Source organism: Sarcophilus harrisii, chromosome 2, assembly GCF_902635505.1.
Source record: "Sarcophilus harrisii chromosome 2, mSarHar1.11, whole genome shotgun sequence".
Lineage (NCBI taxonomy): Eukaryota > Metazoa > Chordata > Mammalia > Dasyuromorphia > Dasyuridae > Sarcophilus > Sarcophilus harrisii.
In genome coordinates, this window is record NC_045427.1 from 494,244,520 (window position 1) to 494,270,646 (window position 26,127).

General features: G+C 38.3%; 1 protein-coding gene across 1 annotated transcript in view; it reads right to left on the minus strand.

The window, feature by feature from the left end:
- Positions 1 to 22,316, minus strand: part of SLC7A8 (solute carrier family 7 member 8) — a 77,833-nt gene extending 55,517 nt beyond the window's left edge. The window contains exon 1 of the mRNA XM_003755838.4: positions 21,275 to 22,316. Coding sequence (XP_003755886.1) covers positions 21,275 to 21,425 — 151 coding nt within the window. The 5' untranslated portion in view covers positions 21,426 to 22,316. The remainder of the gene's footprint in view (positions 1 to 21,274) is intronic.
- Positions 22,317 to 26,127: the final 3,811 nt, after the last annotated feature.

The following is a 26,127-nucleotide window of genomic DNA, read 5'->3' on the forward strand; positions in this document are numbered from 1 at the left end:
AAATTGTTAAGTATCCATCACATAATAAGTGGTATTTATCTATTGTTTGATAGTTTGCAAATTAGATTTCTATATGGAAATTAGCATTTCTTAAGGAGAAAGTAATCAAAGTCCCAAACCTTTCTTTGCCTAGTTAAAATGCTCCGATCATCAATCAGTCTACAAGCATTTATTAAGCACCTGCTTAATAACTTTGTAACTGAGGTTACAAAGACAAAAAATAGTCCCTGAACCTAAGGAGCTTAATCTAATGTGGAAAGATAATGTGGTTATCCATCTATGGATAACTATGTCCAAAACAGGTTGTTTACAGGATAAATTGGAAATGAACAGTAGAAAAAGTATTTGTATTTAGGATAACTAGGAAAAGATTCTTATAGAAGGTGGAATTTTTGCTGAAATTAAAAAGAAATCCAGGAAAGTTAGAAGGGTGGCGATGAATGGGGAGAGAAAGTCAGACCCGGAAAAACTGAAAAATGCTCAGGAGTCGAGAGATGGAACGTCTTGTGAAAGGAATAGCAAGAAAGATAGCCTCGATGGATCACTCATCGATTATAAGGAGGGGTTATGGAAGGGCTTAAAAGCCAAAGAAAAGATTTTATAACTTAATAGTTGGGGCAATGGGAAGTTACTGAAATAAAAGGAGAGTGACACTACAATTAAATAATTAATTGAAATGATGCAATTTTATTTTCTTTGGGGGACATTTATTCTATGCTTAATGATAGAATACAGCTTCTATGGGAAATGTGACAGTAGTCCTGAGGCCACAGGGCCCTGGCAGTGCCTAGTTCCATAAATAAAGGTGGCTGTCAGATAATTATCAGTTGGTCAGTAACAAAAAGACAATGATGAGGTGCATAACAAACCAAGCCTTAACTCAATCTCTAAGACCCCCTCCTCAGTTCTACCCCTAAGCCATTAAATTAGCTTATCAGTGACATGAAGCACCTGATCTCCCTATCTTTTCTCAATAAATTTATCTTCTTGTTTCTGGTTTTTTGCTAAATTCTTTTTAGAATTTAACTGTTGGAGATAGGTTCAAACCTGCAAATTCTTTTCAGATACCTAGCTACACCAGTCTATGACCCCAACTTTTTGGGATCTTCTTCTGAACTCAACCCTTACAATAAAACATTAAAACACACACACACACACACACACACACACACACACACACACACACTAATTAGACTGTCATATTCCTGTGAGGTGAAATACATTAAAATTCCATTTTATTAATGAGAAAAGTAGGGTAGTTATCTATTATCAGCCGTAAGTTAAAGACAGAACTCTGGGTAATTTCTAACACAAAGCTACCCTAACATGGTCATTTGAAGCTTCTGAAAATGAAGGTTTAGAGAGGCTGGCTAAGTCATAATATGAGTGTCAAAGCCACAGTTAGAGGAACCCAAGTGCCCTGTGAGAAACAGCATATTATAGCTAAAAAGGGCACTGGATTTGAATTTAGAACCTGGGTTCCAATCCTGATCCTCATCACTTCCTACCTGTGTATCTTGCAAAAGACACTTAACATTCTCTGGGCTTCATTTTCCTGATCTAAAGGAAGAATTAAAGTGACACTCTAGCCTGGCAAAACCTTTTCTTTTTTTTCTGGTAGTTTTTTATTTTTTCCAATCACATGTAAAGATAAGTTTTCAACATTCAGTTTTTATTTAGACTTTGAGTTTTTCTCCTGCCCAACACCTCCCAAGTTGGTAAGCAATCTGATAGTTAATACCTGTACAATCATCTAAATATATTTCTACATTAGTCATGTTGTGAAAGAAACAGAAAAGTGAAAACTGCCAAAACTCTTGGAGTATAGACGGAGCAAGACCAAAATGTATTTGGTAAATGTTTTAAAAATAGAATGCAGCATAGTACAAATAATGAAATAATCCCTACTTGCAATGAGTTTACATTCTAATGAAGAAAATAAATTTTCTATTAAATAATCCATCTTTCTATTTCTCACCTAGTACATTTCTCTATACTTCATTCCTGTTCCAGGATCTGCACAGGCCCCGCCCCACCCCCAATCTGACTATTCAGCTTCTTTTTATAGTCTTTTTTATGGTCTTTTTATTGTTCTGTTGTTTTCCCTCATTAGATTGTGAGGTCAATCTTGGTCCCCCAGAGGGGAGGGATTTTTGGCCTTTTTTGGAGGGGGAATCCCAGCCACATAGTAGGTACTTAACAAATGTTTATTGACTAATCCATCAATGGGCTGCACTCCACGTGGATTATGTGGAATTGTACTGAGATTACAGAAAAGAACAAGCCATTGGAGATCTGAGTGTACAAATCTGGGTTGTTCTTCAAGTGGTGAGCCTTTTCTTCAGTGGTTTTGAAGGAAGAAAGCTAAAAAGGGGTTATTTCTGTGTTGACTGAATAGTTTTCGTTTGTTTTAAATGGGAAAGCTATTTTGGTGTTGATCAAGAGATTCCTTTGTTTGCCTGTTTTCCAACTCAGTGACCAACTACTTGGTTATTTCTATAATGTTTGAGTTCAGGTATCTGGTCCATTCAAATCACTAAAGTAAGCAGCATTTCACTTAAATATTTTCCAGAGAAACAATAGGTCCCAGTAACCCAGGATAAGAGCTGGCCTTCTCTTCTGCCTAAGAAAAGTTAAATCAAGCTAAATCACCACATGAAAACTGGGCCAACTATTGTATCAATGGGCAAGCCTTTACAAGAAAAACTAGTTGAATTGAGAAAATCCACATTTGCCATAAATAGTTGCTAAATCTTAAATTAGATGCCAATGCCCAAACTGTGCGTAGTTAGAGAATTACTCACATCTGGGCCTGTCCACACTAGAATACTTAAGTAGACAACTCAAAGCCTTAGCTAACCTATGCTACACACGAAAGCCTCGTTTTCTTATATAGTTGGCAATTTCAGGGGACCTTGGTCATTATCACATGTAAGGTGATTTTAGGTATACTCCGAAGGTAAGATTCTCTCGAAGACGACTGATCGATTCCCTGGGAGACTGACTGACTTTGAGGCAAAGATTGTTTCATTTTAATCTTGAGTCCCCAGTACAGTGAGTGGTACATAATCAGTACTGGGAAGTGTTGGGTGAATTGAATGGAATGTTCATGGCTGCTGAATTCAACCAATAGGTAGGGAAGAAGAAATAAAAATCATCCATCCCTCTTAAAAATGCCCAAATGAGGGGGAAAAAAATACAGTGCGAGTCCCCAAAATGTCAGTTCCCACCATCTTCCCTAATGGAGACAACATAAGATGGGTGGCTCAAAATAATGATAACATACATTTACCTAGCACTTCCATTTCAACTTTGAACTACATGATCTTTAAGATTCATTTCAGTTCTAACATTTTAGAAAGCACTTTCCATATCCATTATCTCACTTAATGAGGATCACTTGTGAACCTCACAACTCTGAGGTATGACCTGTATTATCACCTCCACTTTACAAGTAAAGAAGATAACAGTGATTCAATGACCCAGCAAAGGTCATTCTGTAAGCAAACTCAGGAGAGCTGGGATGAGAATTCCTATCTTCTAACTCCAAGTCCAGAGCAAATCCTTATTACCTATGGGATCTCGGTCAAACTAACTTTTGAGCAGTAGTTTCCCTCATGGGTGAATGGTGGGATTTGGGCTCAATGACATCAATGACACTAACTTAGCACTGAGGAGCTTTTCAATGTATCCTGCTGTGGACAGTGGCCATAACCCAGAGCCTAGAAGTGAAGGGAAGAGAGAGGCTGGGAGGAGCCAGGAAGGCAATGGGGCCAGAGTGTTCAAGCTACCAAGTACAAAGTAACATTTCAGCTCTGCCAAACTGATACCAACAGCAAAGATCCCATTAAGGCATTTCCAACCATGAAAGCTGCCTCCGAGGCAAAGGCCGGTGGGTGGCAGGAGGTGCCTTGACCTTTCACTGCAGGGCAGGACATTTGCCCTTCTGCCATTGCCCTGCTATATCTCCAGGTGGCACTGGGCAAACATCAGGACGAGGAAGGAGAGTTTCCTTGTGACAGCTAAGTTAAGCTCCCCCGAAAGGAAAAGGAGCAAGGGCCAAGGCAGCTTGGAAGTCTGTTTGCCCACCAGCTGGTTTCTAAGGCACTATGGTCAGCTTCTATCCGGGGTGTGCGTGTGTGAGGAGCGTGGCAGTGTAGGGGAAAATGGTCCCAGTAGCACAACTTTGCAGAGGAATTGCGCCGCAGGGCCAGGGCTCCAAACTTCCCCCAGCCTGTCCAGGTGTAATTTTTAGGTAGGCGGGAGAGAGATAATAGCATCTCCAGAAGAATTTATTGAGCACCCACTTGGTGCATGCCTGCTTTAGGAGGTAATTGGAAACCACTTGTTCACACAGAGATTCTGGACTAAGCAAGTGGTGCCCAAAACCACCCACAGGCTGGCAGCCAGAACAGCCTCAGGGGACAATGTGCCAGTCCCTGAAAATACCCCGTGTCCATCAAAGATTCACATCTTTACTCTGTGTTCTTTCTGACATGTTGCAGGATTAAGAGTCTTAACTAGGTGGAGGGTTGGGGAAAGCAAGAGCTCATCAGAAGGGCTCCTCCTTGGGCACTAATCTGCTCTACTTGGGATCTCAGGTTCCTCACATAGGCAAGAGAAATGAGATATTTTCTTTTGGCTGAATTCATTCAAGCCAAGTCCTAAGTATGTGCTAAGTAAGTTCATAGAATGTTGAAGGCACTGCATTAGGTCCCATGAGGGGACAGGAAACAACATTCCCATCCTCAAGGTGCTTGCAGACTAGTTGAGAAGAAAATAATGGTACACAGCAATATATAATGGTACACAAATTGTACAGATAATAAAGAGCTACAGAAAGTCAGGAGCAGAAATGATTGTGGATTGGGATGATCAGAGAAAGCTTCAAGGAATGGTGAAATTTGAGTTGGATTTGTTGCTTTGGGATGCCCCAAACCCTGATAAGGCCTCTGATTGGAGATGACAATCGCAAAGATTCTGGAAAGCAACTTGGAATAAAGCTTTTTAAAAAAGTGACTAAAATATCTATACCCTTCGATAGAGATACCCCTGCTAGGTACTGATCTGAAGGACTCCACAAAGAATGACACACTGTGCTAAGTGCTGGGCAAAAAATACAAGCTAAAAGACAATTCTCCTGCCTTCAAGGAGTTTACATTCTACTAACAGAGAAAGATAATACATAAAGAGAATGGGAAGAGTGGGGGTAGGTGGGGGAAGGGATGAAGGGGGGAATTTTTCTGGATGTATTCCCCCACCCCCAAAAAAAAATCAAACCTCAGACAATCAAGTTGAGCAATAAATATGAAAAATGTGAAGAGAAGCATAGGAAGGCCTTTGTGAACTGCTATAGAGTGAAGCAAGCAGAACCAAGAAAAATATACAATCTACAGTGAGAATCAAAAAAAACAATCAAGACTGCTTGGCCCTGGGAGAGGAGAGAAAATCTCCTCCCCTCCTCCACAATGATGAACATGACTTTGGATGTCACCTTGTGTTGCTCAATTTTGCTGAACTACTTTTTTCTCCTTTTAAAAAAATATTTGTTACAAGAGATAACTTGTATGGGAAGGCTTTTTCAGAAATGGATTTGTTACAACAAAAAGCATTCATAAGAATTTTTTTTTTTTTAAGAAATTTTGCTTTAGGATTAAAAGATAGGAAGGATTGAGATTAACTCTGGAGGGAGGGTGAGATGAAGATGGAACTGCGTTTTTTGCTTTTTTTCTCAACACCTGGTAATTAACTAGTCACTAACCCTAAATGAAAATGAAAACAAAGGATTGGCATAGTCCTGTAAGAATATTGCAGTGGAAAGAGTGCTAGACTTGAAATTAAAAGGAATCTGGATTCAAATTCGGTCTCTAACACTTGGAGGTATCATCATAAGGGAAGAGCAAAGAACTGGTAGCTCTTTAGCTTGTTTCTTCACCTTTAAATTGAGGATAATAATTTCTATGGTAGTTACCTCTTAGATTAACATTATCAGAAACAAAAAATTAGCTGAGGTCTATTTTTTTAAAGCCCATAAAAAGTGAGGTAATATGATTTTATGGTCCCCTGATTTTAGGGGGGGCCAGGAAATCCTAAATTTTTGGTTTTGCAGTCTGCCTCAGGGACTTCCCACAAATAATCTAACCAATCTAACAACAACCAGTCTGATTCTGAATAGACCACTCCTCAGTTCATTGCTGACTGATGGTCTAGTCAGTGATAATCAAATTTCTGAGCCCATCCCTCAATTTATTGCTGTGTGATGATCTGGTCAGTGAGAACCAAATTCTCAACTCTTGTGTCCCATCTCTGGGCCACAGATTTAGCATGTCAGTGATAAAAAGCTGGACAAAGTTGTTCTTGGGCCCCTAAGCATTCGGCTACTCCCTTCTAGCTTTCATGGTAATAAACCCTTTGCCACTTTAAGTGGAGACTGGATCTGCAAATTTTTTGCCACACCTGCACCACTGACCTGGGGACCCCCCCAAATGTTGTTGGGATGCTTTATCCCTCAACAAGAGAATTTTTTTTTAAAGCAATGTGGAAATTCATAGATATGATAGAAACAGTATCAGGGTAAGGATGAAAATGTCATCTCTAGGCAGATGACTCACATCTAGCTATACAGACACATTTGTAGAAATGACATTTTATAACACAACATATGTCTAGGCCCAGGCTCTTCTCCAAACTCTGTCTCTATATCAACAACAGCATACTGGACATTTTGAACAGGATGTCCTAGAGACATCCTCGGCATCATACTCCATTCAAAGCCTTCCCTCTCACCCACATGTCCACTAAGTTGCCAAGTCTTGCTGTTTCTACCTAGACAACATCTCTTACATGCAATATTTTTTCTCCACTCAGACAACCATCTTAGTTAAGTTCCTCATCACTTCTCAGCTGGATGATTACAATAGCCTCTTAATTGGTCTTTCTGTCTCAAGCCTCTCATCACTCTGGTACGATCTATGCTCTGTTGCCAAAATAATTTAAGCATGGATCTGACCATGGGACTCTCCTATATAATTAACTCTAAAGGCATCTATTGTCTCTGGAAGAAAATAGCAACTTAGATTAATATTTTAAATCCTTTACTACCTGGCCCCCAAACTATTTTTTCAACTTTAATGGACATCACTCCTTTTCACTCCATGACATAAACTTGCCTTCTCTCTGTCCTCATACCCCATCTTCCATCTCTGGGATCTTGCACTGTGCAGCCCACAGGCTTGAAATACACTTCTTTTTTTCCTGTCTGGTCAAGAGTTAGAACTCTGCCTTTTCCCCACCAGTGTCCTGTTCCCAAATTACCTTTCAACTACTTTGTAAATATTTGTGTTTGTTTATTTTATATTTATGCTGTATACATTTAAATATGTGTAGGTTTTGTTTCCTCCATTAGAAAACAAGCTGTGGTTCCCTAAACATATAAGGTACCTTCCTTCTTTTCAGAAGTGGTGAAGAGTAGGTGCACAGGTTTTGCTCATTTCCCTTCCTCTTCTTCCTTTTAAAAAAATTCTTTTATATAAGCAATGATTTCGGGGGGGGGGGGGGGGGGGGGGGGGGGGGGGAGGAGGAGGAAAGCAGATGAGCAAATCTGGGCAATAAGAAAATGGAAGACAGCAATAAAATCTATTTTGCAAAAAGGACCATAAGCTCTTTGCAACATATAAAAGGAGCTGTGCTGCTTTGTCCCATATCCCCATCAACTTAGCATGGTGTCTATAATACAGAAAGTGCTTAATAGGTTTGTTGATTGATGGAGAAAGTAGAACCATTTGGTGTCTCTTATACTTCTATTTGCCCCATCAAACAGAATGTTCTTCAAATTGGGAAAGATAGATAAAAATGCTTACAAGAGAACTGCCAGGGTAAATGACGAGATGGTAAAAGAACTCAAAATTGTCTGCATTCAAGTCCCTAGCTCTGTATGAACTGTACCCCCCAGGGTATTGGAAAAAATGTGTAGTTGTGATTGTGAGATGCCATACACAAGACTAAGCAAAAAACAAAACAAACAAAAAAATTCCTTATCTTTTGCATGACTTCACATGCATAATTAATATCACATTGCATATCTTCTCAATGGGTTGGGAAAGGGTGAAAGGGAAGGAGAGAATTTGGAACTGAAATTTTTTTTAAAAAAAGGAATGTTAAAGATAAATAAACAAATGAATGAATAAATAAAATTTTGAGAAAAAAATTCCAGTAAGATATAGTCTTCTGATTATAGACTAAGTTTGACATCAATTCCTGGAAAAATTGTAGAAAGCACTATTAAAGCAATGATTGGAAAACACTTGAAAGGGGAAGCTGAATACATGAGCCAATATAAGCTCAAATGGGTTTTTCATGAAGAAAAGTGGCCAGGCCAGCCTAAGCTCATTTCCTTTTGTGGACAAGGATTACTAGACTGAAGTCAGAGGAATGACATATTTAATCAAAACATTTGATAAAAATATCTCACAGTATTAGTATCTCTATGGACAACATGGAGAGATGTGAGGCTGAATTATTATAATTAGGTGGATGTGATAGACCAGTGTCAGCCTGGAAGATGGTCTCTATTGGAAGGCTGCAGAATCTGTTCTTCGACTCTAATTTTGGTTCACATTTGTATCAATAACCTAGAAGGCAATTTTTTTTCATATCCACAATGAATTATAGAATTGGGGTACAAAGAAATACAATGGCGTAAATCCAATGATGTAAAATTTAAAGAGAAAAATGCAAACCACTTCACCTCTGGACAAGTCACTTAACCCCAATTGCTTCCAAAAAAAAAAAAAAAAAAAAAAGTAAAGTACAAGAGACTCTAGGCTGGACAAGGAATAACCCATATGAAAATTTAGTGTTCAAGTTCAGTGAGTCCCAGTGTGACACCAAGTCAAAAAAGCTAAGGTGCCTTAGACTTCATTAACTGAAACAGTTGCCAGAAGAGAGATGCTTTCATCAGTCTAATTCTGGAACACTGTGTTCAATTTTATTGAATAAAGCTCCATTTTAGGTAGGACAATAACCCACCAAAGTGTGTCTTGAGAAGGATAACCAGGTGGGAAAGGGTAACTGGAAACCATACTATAATGGGGACTGGGTGGAGCTGGAGAAGAACAGACTGCAGTATACCCTTCAAAAATTTTCAAAGGCAGTCATGTAGAAGGGATTAGATTTGTTTTGTTTGACCCTAGAGGGTAGAACTAGGGGCCATGAATGGGTGGAAATTGCAGAGAGGCAGATTTTGACTTTGAAGTGGGGGAGGGGACTGGGAAGAATCTTCTAAGAATTGCATAAAAGTGAAGTCGGCTACCTAGAAAGTCAGAGATTCCCATTACTGAGTCCTTCAAGCAGAGGCTGGATGACCACCTGCCAGGAATGTTTTGGAGAGATTTTTTGTTTCAGCAACATAGTTGGACTGGGTCAACTGTAAATTTTCTTCCAACTCTTACATTAAATGATACTGTGAACCAGTGGTTTTATAGTACTGTCTCAACAACTACCACTAAACTTTGCAATCCTAATCAAGTATATTTAAAGCTATAGAAAATAACAATTCTGGAATCAAGAGGGGCTCACCCACTTGGGAAATGGCTCTTTAAGACCCATTAGTTAAGGAGGGTTGGGGTTATCCTTCCATTTAAAAAAAAAAAAAAAACCTTTCCAGATTTTATTTTAATAAATAAGCAGTTAGGACATTTTCCACATTAATAGTTTTAAAGACAGTAGCTATTGTTTTCAAATTAATAAGGCAAGTCCACTAATAATGCCCTACTTAACAGCCAGCCCAGTATGCGCTTGTTTGATAAATCTAGTATATTGTGAAACTATGCTCCCCAGGAGTGACGTCAGCTGTAATGCTGGGAATATTTAAAGCTAAATTTGGCCAAGCTCTAGAGAATAGACTGATGGAAAAATCTGTCTTTAAAACAAAGGGTAAGGGATAAGATGTGATCAATAAAGCTTTTCCAGTTTAGACTCTCCAATGCTATAAATAATACAGGCTTAAAATATAATTGAAGGATTATTCCTCCCTCTCCCCCCAAAAAGATCCACAAAGCCTCTCACTATGCTTTATATATAGCATCTTCTCAATTAAATAGTTGTAGCATGTTGAATGGTAAGACATGGAACTATAAGCGATATTCTCCTCTTCCCCCAAAGCACTTTTTGTAGCAGGTCTAGGTCACTAAGGAATTCAGAAACTTCGCAAAACATGAGTGAAGAAGGCCCCTTCTGTACACTTAGCAATGAATCAGAATTAGGAAAGACAACCAATTCCAAGTCCTGTGAATTTCAGCTTTATTGTTGTTTCTCCTTCCCTAATCCCCCTAAATTCAGGGTTCAGGTCATCTTATGTTGTTTCCTTTTTTCAGTTTATCCAGGTAAAATTAGAAATTCTATAGACATTCATTTATAGGCACAAACCAAATTATTTCTTAGGAAAAAGTGAATAAAGTCTGAACCAATGATTTCTCTAGACTAAGGAACTCTCAGGTGAAGAAACTCTTATCACTTCATCACCTGCTGTACAATTTACAGGCTTAGCAGACCACAGAAAAGTTCCCAGAATGTGTATCAGGGACACAGAACCTTGAGTTCAAGGCTAGCTCTTTCTCCACCATAAAACTGCTTAGGAAAACTGGAAAAAATTCTGACAACTTAACAATTTGAGAGTCCTCAAGTGGAAGCTATATGGCGGAACTGATAGAGCATCAGTTGGGGAGTATGTGATTAGGCAAGTCACTTAACTGTTTGCCTAAAAAAGAAAAATGGGAATTCTCAAGTGGCATTTCTTGATTTGTTTTGGTTTCTCCCTTTTACACATTCTTCAATTTTCTTTAACTTAAAGGTACTGCTTCCTTTGGGAAGATTCATTGATTCCTAGACATCACCTTTCATTTTGTCTAGCTCCTTTTTCCTTTCCAGAATCCCTTAGCATTTACTCCTATTTTGTCCACTTCTGCTCCATGCTCTCTAGAAGCTATGTGACGTCTGTAGAAGAATCATAAGGAATCTTTAGAGACTAATCAGTCCAATGTTATTTCAACGTTAAGGAAATATTTATAAAATGGTCTAGAGACTTGAAATGATATATTCAAGTTTCAAAGCAGAATTTGACTTTAATCCAGAATTTAAGAGTTATAGAAAGGTAGTTTTAGGTTTGACAGAAAGAAAAACTTCCTAAGCTACCCAAAAGTGGAATAAGCTGGCTTGGGAGATAGTGGATTTCCAGGTATGAGGCTGGACAACCACCTATCAAGGTTGTTGTAGAGAATTCTTGATTGGGCACAGATTGTGCTATCTATATGAAAAGATCCCTTTCAACTCTTGAATTCCAATTTTGTAATTCTCTCCTTTGATATGAAGACTATTAAATCATATTGTCTCCATTAAAGTCAGCATCATCTTGTGGAAAGCTTAGAAACTTCCCATCTTCTAAAGAACATAGTATATAGCACTTTTAGCTTCTCCAGGATCTCTTCCCTCACCTTGATGCAGCACCTAGTTTTTTTCCTTCTTCTCTAATGATTCATGTTCTATTCCATTCTCAGTCTCTTCTTCCTGTTCTCATTCCTTGTTTCCCAGTTCTTGACCCTATTCTTTCTATATACTCAATGTCCATTCGATTCCATTCAGTCCCATGACTTCAACTATCAAATGTCTACAGATGCCTGTTAAATTTGTATCTTTCTCCTGATCTTTTTTTGTGAGGGGTACTTACATTGTAATTTATGATTTTGGATTAAATCTTCCAGAAACAATTAAATTCATATTATCCTACATCCAAACCATTTTTAGTTTGGAGAGATGCCCAAACTAGTATTGTCTCCCATGCCTTCCAATAAACCTTCCTGCTTCCAAGACAATTTTAGGTATCCCTCATAGGGATCTTAAAACAAAAAGGATCTTAAAATAAAATCTCGGTTAATATTTCAAAATGGAGGGATTAAGGTATTATCCCATTCCTCCAGGACTACTGTCCCTTTATTCATGAAGTTAAAACAAAGAGAACTTCTTCCAGGCTAGACAAATTAATCCTAGAGAAGAGTGGATCTTAGCTTATGGACAGGTGAGGAGGAGGAGGAGGATCTCAACAAGTTAACAATCCCTTCTGAGGTAGGGAAATCATAGATGCAGAGGCCTCTCCCCAGGAAAGTCATTTTGGCACATGAGCTAAACCAGGTTGAAGTAACCTTCAGGGCTCAAATCCCATCAGGACCATCCAGAGAATTAGGAGGATGTCTTCCTCAACCATGTGAAATCTTCCAATGGGAAAATGGACAGATGAGAACAGTGTGTTCTAATGGCCATGAAGCAGCTGAAGCTGATGCTGTGAAAAGCTCAGAGCTTGGTCAAGCATCAAAGAAGCCAAGGTTCACTGCATCTTGGCCCACTGCCAGGCACCCTGACTTTTGTCCTTCCACTGGACTTGGACCACTCCGGAAGTGAGACCGCCGGCTTTGTGGGACTCTGCCTTACTCAACTTCAATTTACTAGCAAGTCAAGGCATCCCTAGGATGCTATAGGTCTTCAAAAATGAAGGATGAACAACAACAAACCATTTTCTTTGGAGCATATCACAGACCCTTCCAAGGGGCCTTTCTAAGAATTTTACAAAAGGTTCTAGAGAAAAAAAATATTATCTTAATAATATATTCATTTTTGCTAAATAAATGAGGTTTTACTATGCCTGCCCTTTGATCCAGCAGCTTTTGTACTGGGCGTATATCCCAAAGAGATCATAAACAAGGGAAAGGGACCCGTATGTGCCAAAATGTTTGTGGCAACCCTTTTTGTAGTGGCAAAGAACTGGAAACTGATGGATGCCCATCAGTTGGAGAATGGCTGAGTAAGTTGTGTTCTAAAAGAAATTGTTCTATAAGAAAAGACCAAAGAAGCTGGAAGAGATTTAGATGAACTGATGCTAAGTGTAGTGAGCAGAATCGGAGAACATTATACATAACAAGAAGACTTGTGTGATGATTAACTATGATAGACAATTGCAGCTATACAAGTCTCCTCATCTACACTTCAAGTTATCTTTCCCATGGTTGATGAGATAAATTTTCCTTATTCACAAAGATACTTAGTAGCTGTCTGATCTTGACAGATGAGAAAACTGATGCAAACGGAATTAAATGATTTGCCCAGGGTCACACAGCTAGTTAATGTGTGCTGTCAGATTTTAACTCAGGAAGATGAGTCTACCTTGATTCCGGGCTCTTTCCTGTGCCACTTAGCTGCCTTAAGTCTTTCTCTGTGCCCTATGCTATAACTACATTGTATTATTCACAGAATTTGGAAACTGGAAAAAATATTAGTGCCCATCTAGTCTTAACCTTGTATACAAAAGGTATTCCTATTTGACTAGTGATCACATTCCCAAGAAACTTCATCATCCTGCCGGACTATATTAGCTTGGATGCTCCTGCCTCAGTACCCTAATTACCCTTTATTTCTCTGAACCGAGGGGGAGCAAAGCTTTTATTTAAAGATGGCTTGGCTCCCACACAGGCAACTCTTTATTATTTCCTACTAGCTCACCCCTGGGACATGACTTCAGGAAAAATCCTTGTGCCTCTTCCCCCCCACCTTCATCTCCTTTTCAGTTTCCTTCATTAGATTAACTCCTAGAGGGCTGCAATTGTCTTTTTCTAATTTGTAAGCCCAGAGTGACACAGGGGCCCTCTAACCTTTGTTAGAGAAATTCCAAGGAGGGGGTATTTACTTTCTGACTTAGCAACTTATTTCCCTTCCTTTTGGCTCCAATTGTTCTGAAGTTTTCTGGAAGACAATTTGCATCGTTTTAACTGGGGGGGGGGGGGGGGGGGGGGGAGAGGCCAGCCAAATTAATACCTTCTCTACAAGACAGTGCTTTATAAATACTAGACCACAATTACTTATTCATCTTTTAATTCAAAAATCTTTTTTAGGAAACCTAACCAGACCCCTAATTTAACAAAACTCCTATGCCCTTAAAACTTAAAAGTTGGTGATCAGCACTTTTAGATGCCTCTTTAAGGAAGCTGAGTGGCACAAAGAACAAGGTGCTGGCCCTGAGAATCAAGAAAATGAGTTCAAATATTGCCTAATATACTTAGCTAGGGAAAATCATCTATCCTTTCAGTCTCAGTTTCCTAATCTACTATAAAATAAGAAGATTGGACTTGGGGACCTCTAAGGTCCCTTCTAGCTTCTAAATCTATGATTATATTACATTTTTTTATATTTATGTATATGTGCTTAGGACTCTACCTTATTTATTTTATTCATCTTGTTCTGACACAGATGCTAAGTAGTACATAGTATGTGATTAATATCTTTATTAAAACTGTAAAGTTAGATTGATTGTTCCTTTATATAACTATTTCATGCCTCTAGTTTTTCTCTAAAAGCAAGCAGCTTTGTAATCTAAAATTGTTTTATTTTCCTAGAGCTCAGGAAGAATTGAAGGAAATTAAATCCCTTCTACCCATATCTCAGAATAAGGGCTAATCATCATACCTGCAAATGAGCTTTGCCATCAAATGGCCAGACACTTTAGAGATGAAAACTCTGTAAGACTGGGGTGGAATTCTGCATCTGACACTGTGATGTAGGACAAGTAATTTAATCTTCTTAGGCATCAAGTTTCCTCAAAACAAGGGAGTAAAAAGTCTTTTGAGGTCTCACCCAGCCCTAAAAAGCTGTGATCTCTTTTTGAAGTTATTTTAGGAGGTGGCCAAGATCTCATAAAAGTTTTTTTTGTCCCCTTAAATTAACAATCCCTGCCCTTCAAGGAGCTCCCAATCATGCAAACAAGAGGTGATAACAACTACATACAAACAAAATACAGGGAGGATAAATTGCATACAATCTAAGAAAAAAAGTACAAAGACTAAGGTTAAGGAAGGCCAGAAAATGGGATTGGAAAAGATGACAGACTTGAAGGAAGCCAGGGAGATTAACTTTGTCATCCCCATTTCATCTTAATTTCCAAGTCAACGTTTCTAAAAATGTTTCTGACTTTCACCTGGAATGCACCCCCTCCTTCAATCAGCTAATCTTCTCTTTTCCATAGCTTAGGATGTATGCCCCCCACAGGGATACACAGAACTTTCTTTCCACAGTTTTCTCTCCTTTCTACCAGTTTTAATCCTGCTGGTTAAAAAATTGCTAAAGAAAATGAGGAGATATAGGATACAAAAATCAAAAAATGTTAAGAACTCAAAAGGACCTTTCCTTTAGACCATTTGATGATGTCAATAGAGTCCTTTTTCAGGATGTGGGTTTTTTTTAATTTGTAATTTAAGTAAAAATTAAATTTCAGACGTTAGTTAAATATGTAAATTTTTTTTCAATCCAAGTTGACAAAGCCTGAAATCTACCCAGACTCCAAAGGTAGGGAAATTCTAAGTTTAGAACCCCAACCTTTTCATCATCCAGATGAGAAATCTGAGTCTTAGAAACAGAAAGGTTAAGTATTATTGCTCAAGGGAGCTGATGTGATACCTTACTGAGCAAACTGAAGTCTAGGTCAAAAGAATCCCCAAATTTCAGCTTTATAAATATACTTAAGTTTTCACAGAAACACACACTCAAAAGAAAATCTAATAGAAGGAAGGGAAGAATATTTTAAGTCCCACAGCTTGAAATTCTCATGCCAACAGTTGGATTTCCTTTAGAAGTGACCTGATTTTTACAATCTACCCTCAGGGTTAATGCTAATTTGCACGGTGGAGAGAAAACCAGTCAGCAGACTTTCTGGATCCCTGGAACTTAAAAATCACCTTGAGATCATGGCTACCCTTAAAGGAAAAGTGAGGATGAGAGATCACTAATTAAAATCTGACTCATAATTTGCTGGCCACTTCCTCTCCAACTGTACTACTGTCCCTCGGGCATGTCAGTAAGTAGTCTTCCAGAAACTACCAATTCAGGTGAAATACTTAATCTCAATAAGTAGCTCTGGGGCCATCTTGCTTAGAAGCGCTTTCTCTCACAGAAGGGGTCCTTTTATTTTTGGACCTCCAGTGTCTAGCACATAAGCAATCACTTAAAATGTTCACTGAATTAAAATTTAGTAATAATTGCTTCAAAAACACACTAATAAGTAACTGCATTCAGGGTCTGAAGATCAAATCAAGACACAGCATAGATGTTTGTAAGGGCCTACTATGTGATCCAACATGGTGTGCTAAGCACTGGGAATACAAAGAAAGGCAAGAACCTTCTCTACCCTAAAGAAGCTTCCAGTCTAATGGAGGAGACATGAACAAAATATATTCAGGTTAAATTGCAGATAATCTCAGAGCAAAGGTGCTAAGATTTAAGAAGATTGGGAAAAGATATCCTACAGAAATAGTTGAAACTGGAAGAAAATCAGGAAGAACAGGAGGCAGAGCTGAGGAGACAAAGATTCAGGGATGGGGGACAGTCAGTGAAAATGTTCAGACAGGAGATGGAAATGTCTGGTTCAAGAAACAGCTAAGAGGCCAGTAAAATGATTTTTTAAATTAAGAAACTTTATCTCTCTTTTGTATAATTTTTACACACTAGTTTTTTTAAAGTAAATTTTATTGATGTCTTGTTTTTCCTTCACCTACATTTCCCAATTTCCCCTTTCCCCTCCCAGAGAGCAAGCCTTTCTAATAAATCAAGGAGGGTAATAGATAAGTAAAATTAATCAAAATATGGAAAAAGTCTGACATTATATACAATGATTCATATCCATATCTTTTTTATCTTTATGAAAATATTGCTGAGAGGGGACATTATCTCTGTTCTAACTAGAGCTAAGCTTGGTCACTTAAACCTTTATGGCAGTCAGTGCTGGTACCATTGAGTTTTGTGGAAGTGTATTTTTAAAAACCTACCCTTTTATTTTAGAAATATTAAGAAATAATATTTTTTTCTCTAAACCTTTCCAGAGTGTAGAGAATAGGGTTGAGCCTAGATGGGTAGTAGATAATTAGAAGACAAAAAGGCTCTTCATAAGATTAGAAGGGTTAAAGGACAACAACCCCAACTTTATCTGAAAACTTTTAGGTTTTAAGATAAGGGCTTACTGAAATGCTCTCTTGGGCTATCCTTCTCACCATCTCCAATTCAATTAAATTATGGATAGTTCTCCGGAAGAACTCCATGGGGGGGAGGGGTTTCAAAGAAATTCCTAAGTGATTCAATTCCATGTGGCTAATTTAGATTTATTTGCCTTATCTCTCTTTTGTCTTGAAGTTGTCTTGGAGGCAGGTCATGTGGTCCAACTTAAGTTAGTGACTAGAACATAGGAGTCACAAAATAAATGCTTGTTGATTTAGTTTTAAAGTCATAATTTTATAGTTATAATTTTGTATGAAGAAAGAAACCAACTAATTTGTCCAAAGTTATGGTGCCAATGAGGTGCAGAGCTGGGCCTGGAATGGAGTTTTCTTGTCTTTAAAAAAAAATAAAAATTGAGATTTGATCTCCCTATCTCATCTAGACAGAAAGTACACTGTATTCATGGACCAATTCTATCACTGAGTTGTACAATTGGCTTGTTTTTAGATTTGGGTCTGTTTTTTTTTCCTTTTTAGATAATCTCATTTCATCTTTCCATCTCTCCTCTTCACTTCTTTATCTTCTGTCTCTCATAATGCTGCTAGTCTGGGCAGTAAACCTACTGGATTAATTGACTGCAGCTTGTAACTCCCAAATCCAATGATCTACCACTTCTTCTAATCCTGTTAGAATGCTCTTCACTTTTCATGATCTGTTATTTTTTTTCTCACTATCTTTAAGTCCACCCAAATTCCTTTCTCCACTCTATCCTTAACATCAGCTCCAAAAAGTCTATTACTTTTTTTTTCCCTTGCCACCTCCAATTAGATTATTGTATGCTTGTCTATGTTCTCTAGTTGCATAATATATTAACATTTTCAATAGATAGCACTTTAACGTTTGCAAAGCACTTTACATATGTTAGAGCCCATGAGATGTGACATTATTGTCCCTCATAGTTCACATAGGTGAGGGAACTGAAACGGAGGTTTAATTAACTTGTGTCCAAGGCCATGTGTTGAATCAGAATCTGAAATTCCTGATTCAAAGTCCCCAATTCTAGCCTCTGTTCCACCCAACTGCCTTATATATTCGTTGTTCTTTTCTTAACTACTATTAAGATTAATGGAGGCTCTAGCCCAAGATTTGAAAAGCTGCAAATTTAAAAATATGAATTTGAATACATTTTGAATAAATTTATTTCCTAAGCCTAGTCACTATGTGACAGGCACTGTACTTAAAAGCTGGGGACACAAAATGAAGCAAGACAGTCCCTGACCTCAAGGATCTTATAATTTAATGGAGGAGACTACATGATAACAAATATATACAAAGCAAGCTATATACAGTAATGGAGGGAAGGAACAGGAAGTAAAAGAGTTAAGAAAGGTTTCCAGTAAAAAATGGGAAACTTAAAAGAAGGTAGGGAGATCAGTAGTAGAAACAAGAGGGAAACCATTCTAGGCATTGGAAAAAGCCAAAGATGCCCAGAGCTAATCTCTGAGATGCTATGCACAAAACATTGTTGTAAACTTAAAACTGTCCCTGCTCTCAAGAAGCTCTATTCTAATAGGGAGATACAAAATCCGTAAAAAGCCATAACCTCTTACTTTTAGCCCCCACAATGCCTAGAATTCCAATTTTTCACAGGCCAAATGTTTAAATTATGTTTATTCATTGAATAAATCTTGATCTATTTCTCTCTTAGCCAAAATACTTCTCAGGTAGATATGGTTTTATTTTTCCCTTTAAACATCTGATAAAATACTTGTGGCGTTGAAGCCCTGTCACAATTCTTCTCCTTTGCCTAAATATAAATCTATAGACAGATTTCACATTCTTTCCCCTAGAGTACTCTACATATGGGTCAAGTTTGTTCGCCATGTGATACTCTCAGCCTACCTCTCTGCCTTTGTATAAACTCTTCCCTAAGTCTGGAAAGCTCTCCTTTCTCCTCACTGCTTTCTGTAATGCCTAGATTCCTAAAAAGCCTCATTTTGAGTACATCCTCCAACAAGAGCCCCTTTCCAGACATTCCTAACTTTCCAAGCTCTCCCTCACCAAATTAGTTTGCATATATTTTGAATTTCTTTTTCTGTGCATATAATACTTGATTTTAAGCCAGTTTTGTGACCAGAACTTAGTAAAATGGAAGCACCTCGAGGACTGGGACTAAGTTTTTTTTTTTTGTTTTTTGCCTCTAGAATCTAGAACAGTACATAAGTCAGCTCTCCATAACTGTTAAAAAGTCAATTGATAATAGGCATTAGGACAGATCCCATTTCTCTACCAACTCATTAACAAATAATTTCCTCTTTTTTGCCTTCCGGTTTGTTTGTTCCTCCTTAGCTCTAAGATGTGTAGTGCTATTGCTCAACTCTGTATGAAAAATACTATTTGTGACAATTTAACATGGAAAGAAATCTTTTTGCCCAGGCCAAAATACTCCTAGAATGAATAGATTCCAAATTCAGCACTTTTTCCAGTGTATCTCAGTGCCTCCAGAAAAGCACTCTTGTAGCTAAGCAAAGTCTTCTTAAATAGCAAACAATCATCACTTTAACTCATATTTGGGCAGAATAACATCCATAAGGGATCTGACTCTTGAGAAAAATAACTTCATCATCTCTTTAAAGGACAAATACACTTGAAAATCTTTTGTCACTGCAGAACACCAGAGCTGTTATTTTCATAACTAGAATAACTAGAATATTTTCTGGTGCCTTGGTGGGTACCAGGTTAGACTGGTTCTCACAAAAAAAAAAAAAAAATCTATGGAGTGAGTTCATGGACCAATCATTTGAAATAGCTTGGATAGTATTTATCCATCATAGCTGAGCATAAACAGAAGAGAAATACTTTGGATATTCTATATTTTAGATGGATTACAACTCATTGTAGCATATAGAAATAAAAACCGTATATGTATTGGCGTGCTATAAGTGGAGGAAGAGTTGGGGAGTAAGCCCAATTTATATATATGATCCTCAATCAGGAACTTGCTTAAAAGGGAATAAAAAATATTTAATTCTCTCAGTCAAACTGAAGTGACAAGCTACAGGTCTATAAATAGACCTCAATGTTAGCATGTCGTGGTACCTATGTTGTGTCCTTAGCTGAGATCATTTAGGGAGAGAGAAACTAGGCAAATAAAAATCGCCAAGAGAAACGGATTTTTTAAAAAAAACTATAATCTTTTTCTGTTAGGCTCTGTGGAAGCCAGACTAGTTCCCCCCCGCCCCCCCAGCCCATCCATTCTACCCCCTCCCTCTGACTGAAGTCCTATGTAGACAAAGAGCTCCACAGGACCCCAATTTAGAAGACTTACAAGAGATCGGAAGTAATAACAATGATCAAAGTCAGAGAATAGGTGAGAAGTTTATCTGAATTGGGTGTGGGGGAGAGGATTGTTTCTGGCCTGACATTTTAATTTCTCAGAATCCAAAAGAAATCACTCTCTGGGGTGGCTGGAATGTGGGAATAATGCAGATAAACTAGTTCCTAGGCACCAGAATACTAGGACTTCACAACAGTTGTTAGAAGGCAGACGCTAACATGCAAATATTATCACCACTCTGCTTTTCCCACCTAGGGAATTAAACATTTTAATAGTGCCTGAAAGCAAGAGATAGAGGAACTTCTGGAAAGGAGCAAATGGCTATTATCCACCATCGCAAGGCTTCCCTAGAAAGAGTGTTGCCTAGAAACTAGACCACCACTCAGAGATGATGCCACTGGCAAAGCCCTTTCAGGGGGACCCAGGATCGGTGGGGTCTACAGCCCTGCAGCAGCTTCAGAAAATACTTATCTGTCTGTCCTTCCCAAGACTCCATTTTCAAGTCTGGGCCGCTTGTCTGGGAAACAGAGTCACAGTCTCTCCTCTGAAAGAAGGAAACTACAACCCTAGTCCACGTGCTCCCCGTGCCCTTAAGGCTGACCACGGCCTCAGACAGAGAGGACAGGCACAAAGACAGACATTGATTAAGCCATGCATCTTTGGCAGCAGTAGTCAAGTTTTATTGGCTTCTTAGCCTTGATGAATGGAATTTAATTTGTGCATCCTTGCAGCTGCCCACCTCAGCGGGGAAGGAGGCAATAGGTGAACTTCAGTCGCTCTGCCATTTGTTCGAAGGGAGACGGAGGAAAATTCTTTAGCTGCTGTATAATGCCACAAGGGACACGAGGGAAGGGGAGGGAGAAATGGTCTATAGCTCCATGTAGCTCCCAGGGAAAGAAAATCAGTTAGACTCACCTACAATGATGCCGCAAGCACTGACCAACCCAATTTCTTTCTTCAGCGCTACTCCACCCCCTTCGGAACCAGCATCTGGGCTAGCATCAGACTCACTCCCGCCTCTGGGGCTCTTATCAGCGTTGTTTCGGTGCCGGGCCTTTTCTTCCATCGTTTTCAAAAAAAGAAAAAAAAAAAGATCACTGAAATTTCCTTCCTCTCTGCCTACTTATCTATAGATATGTCTGTATTTCTTCCTAAGCCTTTCAAATAAAAAAAAAAATGTCCTTTTCCTAAAATAATGACCTTTCTTCCTGGCCCTTTAAAAAAAGGCACATGCAGATAAAAAAATCTCAAATCTGTATTAATATAATTAAAATACTTTCCTGACGCTCAAGGTTGCCACCAAAGAAAGTGGTTTAAAAAGGAAAAATAGACATGTGTACAAAAATAGAACTGTGGCAGCTACTCCCTTTAGAAGTCAGAGTGAGGGGATGCAGATCTCCTGAACCAGAGCTGAGTTCTGCTCAGTTTAGGCAGCTGCTTCATTCAAATGCTCCAAAAAAAAAAGACTCTCTCAGATCAAAACCTACACTGGCTTTTAGCTCAGCGCGGTTTTTTAATTTTATTTTTTTGCGAGGAAGGCAAGAATAATTTTTTTCTCTCGTTCACCGAGTCTTGGGAGGGAAAAAAGAAAAAGAAAAAGACAATCCTCAGGTACTTTCTTCTTTCAGAAAAACAAACAGCAGACACAGCCGGTTTGCTCTAGATTTTGTACCACAGGGTGTGGATTTTCCTTTCCCCTCCCCTTTCCTTCTCCAGCCTTCAGATTTCCCCCAGAGTTCTCATTTATTCTAGTCTCTTCTCCCTATCCTTGGTCTTTTCTCCTTTTATCTCTTATAGCTCAGAGTTCTCCTCTCCTTAGCTAGAGGGAGAGTGGCTTCTTCACGTGTGAAAGACCTTTGCTTTCCGCACGGGGTTTTATTTCCTGAACTCCCAGCGCAGGCTCCACCTCCTCTCGCTTTTCTCTCCATCCTCAGCAGCTTTCTCCTCCCTCCTCTTCAATTCGGCATTAGCACACAAACCCGAAAGGTTTCCAAAAGGAGAATGGGATGTGCAGCTTCCCCTCTTCCGTCTCCCTCCTTACAACAAATCGGATATCAATTCCTCCCCTCGCAAATGTTCCGGGAGATTCGTTAAGCGGTGCACCGTTGCATCGCCATGGCATATTTGTGAGCTTTATAAATAAAGGAACAGTTGTGGAGACCGTTTTGACTCCGTCAAAAATAAATTGGACTCAAAGTTCTATGATTTCTCGGGGGCACTAGGAGGGAAGGAACACTGGGATGACTTCTGCAATTCTGAAGAGCCTGGAGAGAGACGGGGTTTAAGGATGTGGAGGAGAAATAAGAAGGGAAGAATTAGGAATAATAAAAAAGGGGGCACATTTCCCGGGAGAGCTTAAGAAAAGCTGGGATACTTGTGGTATTGCTTTTTAAGTGATTTTCTTTTAAAAACCGAGGCGGAGATGGGAAAGGAGATGGCTGGCTCACAACGGGAAACTCCTACAAGTAGGACCAAATGAGACACTGAGATTGCAGGACTGGAAGACTATGGGCCAGAGTTGGGCTCTAGTCACAGCCCAAGAACGGAACAAGTCTGATCCAATGGGACCTTTCACAATTCCACTAAAAATGTGACTGGACTGTTTGAATGGAGACAGAGAAATATTTTACTGATCATGAGACAAGGTCATGGCTAATAAAATTACCTTAATAATTACTGTAATTCCCTGTCCTTCTTTGACCCTCCCCCTTAAAATCAGGTATTGCAGGAAGCATTTTATCTCTGAATTCATTATATTTCATTTCAGTGGTGAAGTCTCTGGTCTCTAGTTAACAGTTTTGTAAGTCCTGAAATACTTCAGAAGATTGCATTATAGAAACCTAGAGTTAATTTGATAATTATATGTGTTCAGTATACAGCACTTCTGTTTTATAGAGAGGAGAGGTCTAAATACCCAAGTTCCTTAAGGTTACTGATTACAGACATTTGCTCCAACTCCCTTTTTTGAAAAAACAAACAAGCAAACATATACAGGTATACACACTTATGTAAGTGAATCTTGAGACTATATAAGAAAAGTTTGAACTATTCCCTTAAGAAAAAAAATCAACCCTAACATTAGGCTTATAGTGATTTTGCATAGATTTAAAAGTCCCTAACTGAGTTTTCAATCCTCAAAGCTTCTTTCCAAGTTATTTGCTCCTTGAGCTCTTTAAGAGATTTCAAAGGTTATGGTCCTCTCAGCCCCTTTCTCTACCTGGAATTTGATAGAGACAAAGCAAATTGAAAGCCTCAGCAAAAGGAGGTGAAAGGAGAATTTCAGCAAAAGAGAGACATGGAATGAGGAAAAAATAAATGTAGCAAGTAAAATTTCTGGGAGGAAGAGTCTTTGGAAAGGAAACTTTGGGTGTGTATATATTGAGGGGGAGGGGTAATTGCCTTTGACATTTGTTTGACGTTTAGGTATGTTATCATTTAATACATAAAAGCATTAATTCCCAGTTTAAGAGATTTTAGTTATTATTAATCAGTCTGGTAATTTCTGTTCAAATTCTGCCATTGAGAGGTACACACAAAAAGTCCAACTCCCATTTTTTTTTTTTATTCTTGCAAATACAGTTTTCTGTAATTTATTTCTGATTAAAAGAATACAAATTTAACACGAGCCTTACCAAACTAATACATAACCTCCCCAACATAAGGTGACTAGATTTAGAAAGCTTAGCAACTACACAACTATAGGGATAAGACAACTTTCTGGGTAGAATCATATTAGAAGTATAGAATTATAAAAGAAACTTGCTACAGATTACTTGTATTCCTTTACCCCCCCCCCCATGTTATATATGTGCACTATATATATATATATATATATGTTTATATATACATAGAGACATAATATGTCTATATCTAGTTTTAGCTCTATCAATGGCTTATAATTTTTATTTCATTTGGTCCTCATAACAACTCTGGAAGGTAGGAGCAATTGCTATCTCCATTTTACAGATGAAGACTGAGGCAAATGGGGATTAAGTGACTTACTAGTGTCTGAAAATGTATTTGAATTCAGGTTTTCCAAGATCCCTAGCTGCCCTTGAAAAGCAGTTTATGAAGAACTATTAACATTATGATATAAGAGCAACCATTTCCTTCACCTTATCTGATGTTTAATTCAACAAATATTCAGAGCCTATTCATATGCCAGACAATATGCTAGGTACTGGGAATGATAAGATAAAAATTAAATAAATATCAAAGGGAATCTATTCTATTGGTTTCCCTGACTTCCTTTAAGTCCCAATTAAAATTTCACCTTCTACAGGAAGCCTTCCCTAATTCCCTTAATTCCAATTCTTTCCCGAGTATATCATGTATATAACTTGCTTTATATGTATTTGTTTACATGTTGCTTCCCTTGTTAGAATGTAAGCTCTTTGAGGGTAGACATGTCTTTTATCTCTTAAAACAGGGCCTAGCACAAAGTAGGCACTTAATTGTTTACTGAATGAAACTGAAAGAGCATATACATAGAAAAAAAAATGCAATATATAAAAAAAAATAAAAATAACAATGCTGAGGAAGAGAAGTGACAATCTAGGAGGTCAAGAAAAACAGACTTTTTGTAGGAGTTAGCACTAGAGTTGAATCTAAAGGCTGCTAGGAATTAATTACAAAAGGTCAAAGTGAGGAGGTAGAGTTTTTCAGACATAGTGGGCAGTTTGTTGAAAAGCATGTGGCCTATCAAATATAGGTCTGTTCGGCCAGAAAAGAGTGCATGTGAAGGGGAAATAGAGTGGAATTCATCTGGAGAGGTAAACTAGAGCCTGATTATGAAGGAAAGTTTTTATTTTATCTTAGGGGCAATAGGAAGCCACTGAAACTTTTTGAGCAGGACAGGTAACATGATCAGACCTGTGCTTTAGGTAATATAAATTTGGCAGCTATGTGGCATGTGGATTGCAGAAAAAAGAAACTGGATCATGGAGATCTATTAGGAGGCTACTGAAATAGTTCTAGGGAGAGATAAGAAGGGTCTGAACCCAGGTGAGAGTTTGTGGAGAAAAAGATGAAAGAAATGTTACAGAAGGAAAATCGTATTTTCAGCTGATTGGATATTCAACGAACACATGAAATACAGGGATCCTTTGTGAAATGACACCCACTAGAATGAGGTATAGTACAAAGAGCCCTGATTTGGGAAATTGGAAGATCTAAGTTTGACTCCTTAATCTGCTTTGAACCTCAGTTTGGGTAAAATGAGGGTTTTAGACTAGGTGACCTGCAAGGTCAGTTTTAGTTGTAAACCTTGTGACTTTATATCTGAAGAGATTTGGGGAACTTGGTCTGTTCCATTCCTAAGTATTCTTTAGCCAATGCCAGAAATGTATTCCTCAATATCCATCCTAAAGTATTTTGAAACTCAAAAGGGACTTAACAGAGACAATTTCCATTTTCCATACCTCCATTTTCCATTTTAAAGAAAGTTTACATGTCACTCTTTGGCCAACAAAAGGTCCCTGGCCAAATTCATTTGTCTTTGTTTTGGCTCAGATTGACTCAGAATGAATGTAAATAGCAATTGTTGCTATTTTGGCCAGAAACCCTGAGGGTCTTTCCCTCCCAGACTAATTCCTTTTTAATTTTTTATTCATTAATTCATTTATTCATATTTTTTTGACTAAGCAATAAAAGTCATTCTTTGCCTCATTTATTTTTTATCTAGTCTTATTCACTGAAAGAGCAGTTAGTTACCTCAGTCAAACAGAGACTTTGGCTTAAAAAGGTTTCCCATAGTATTCAGGGCTATT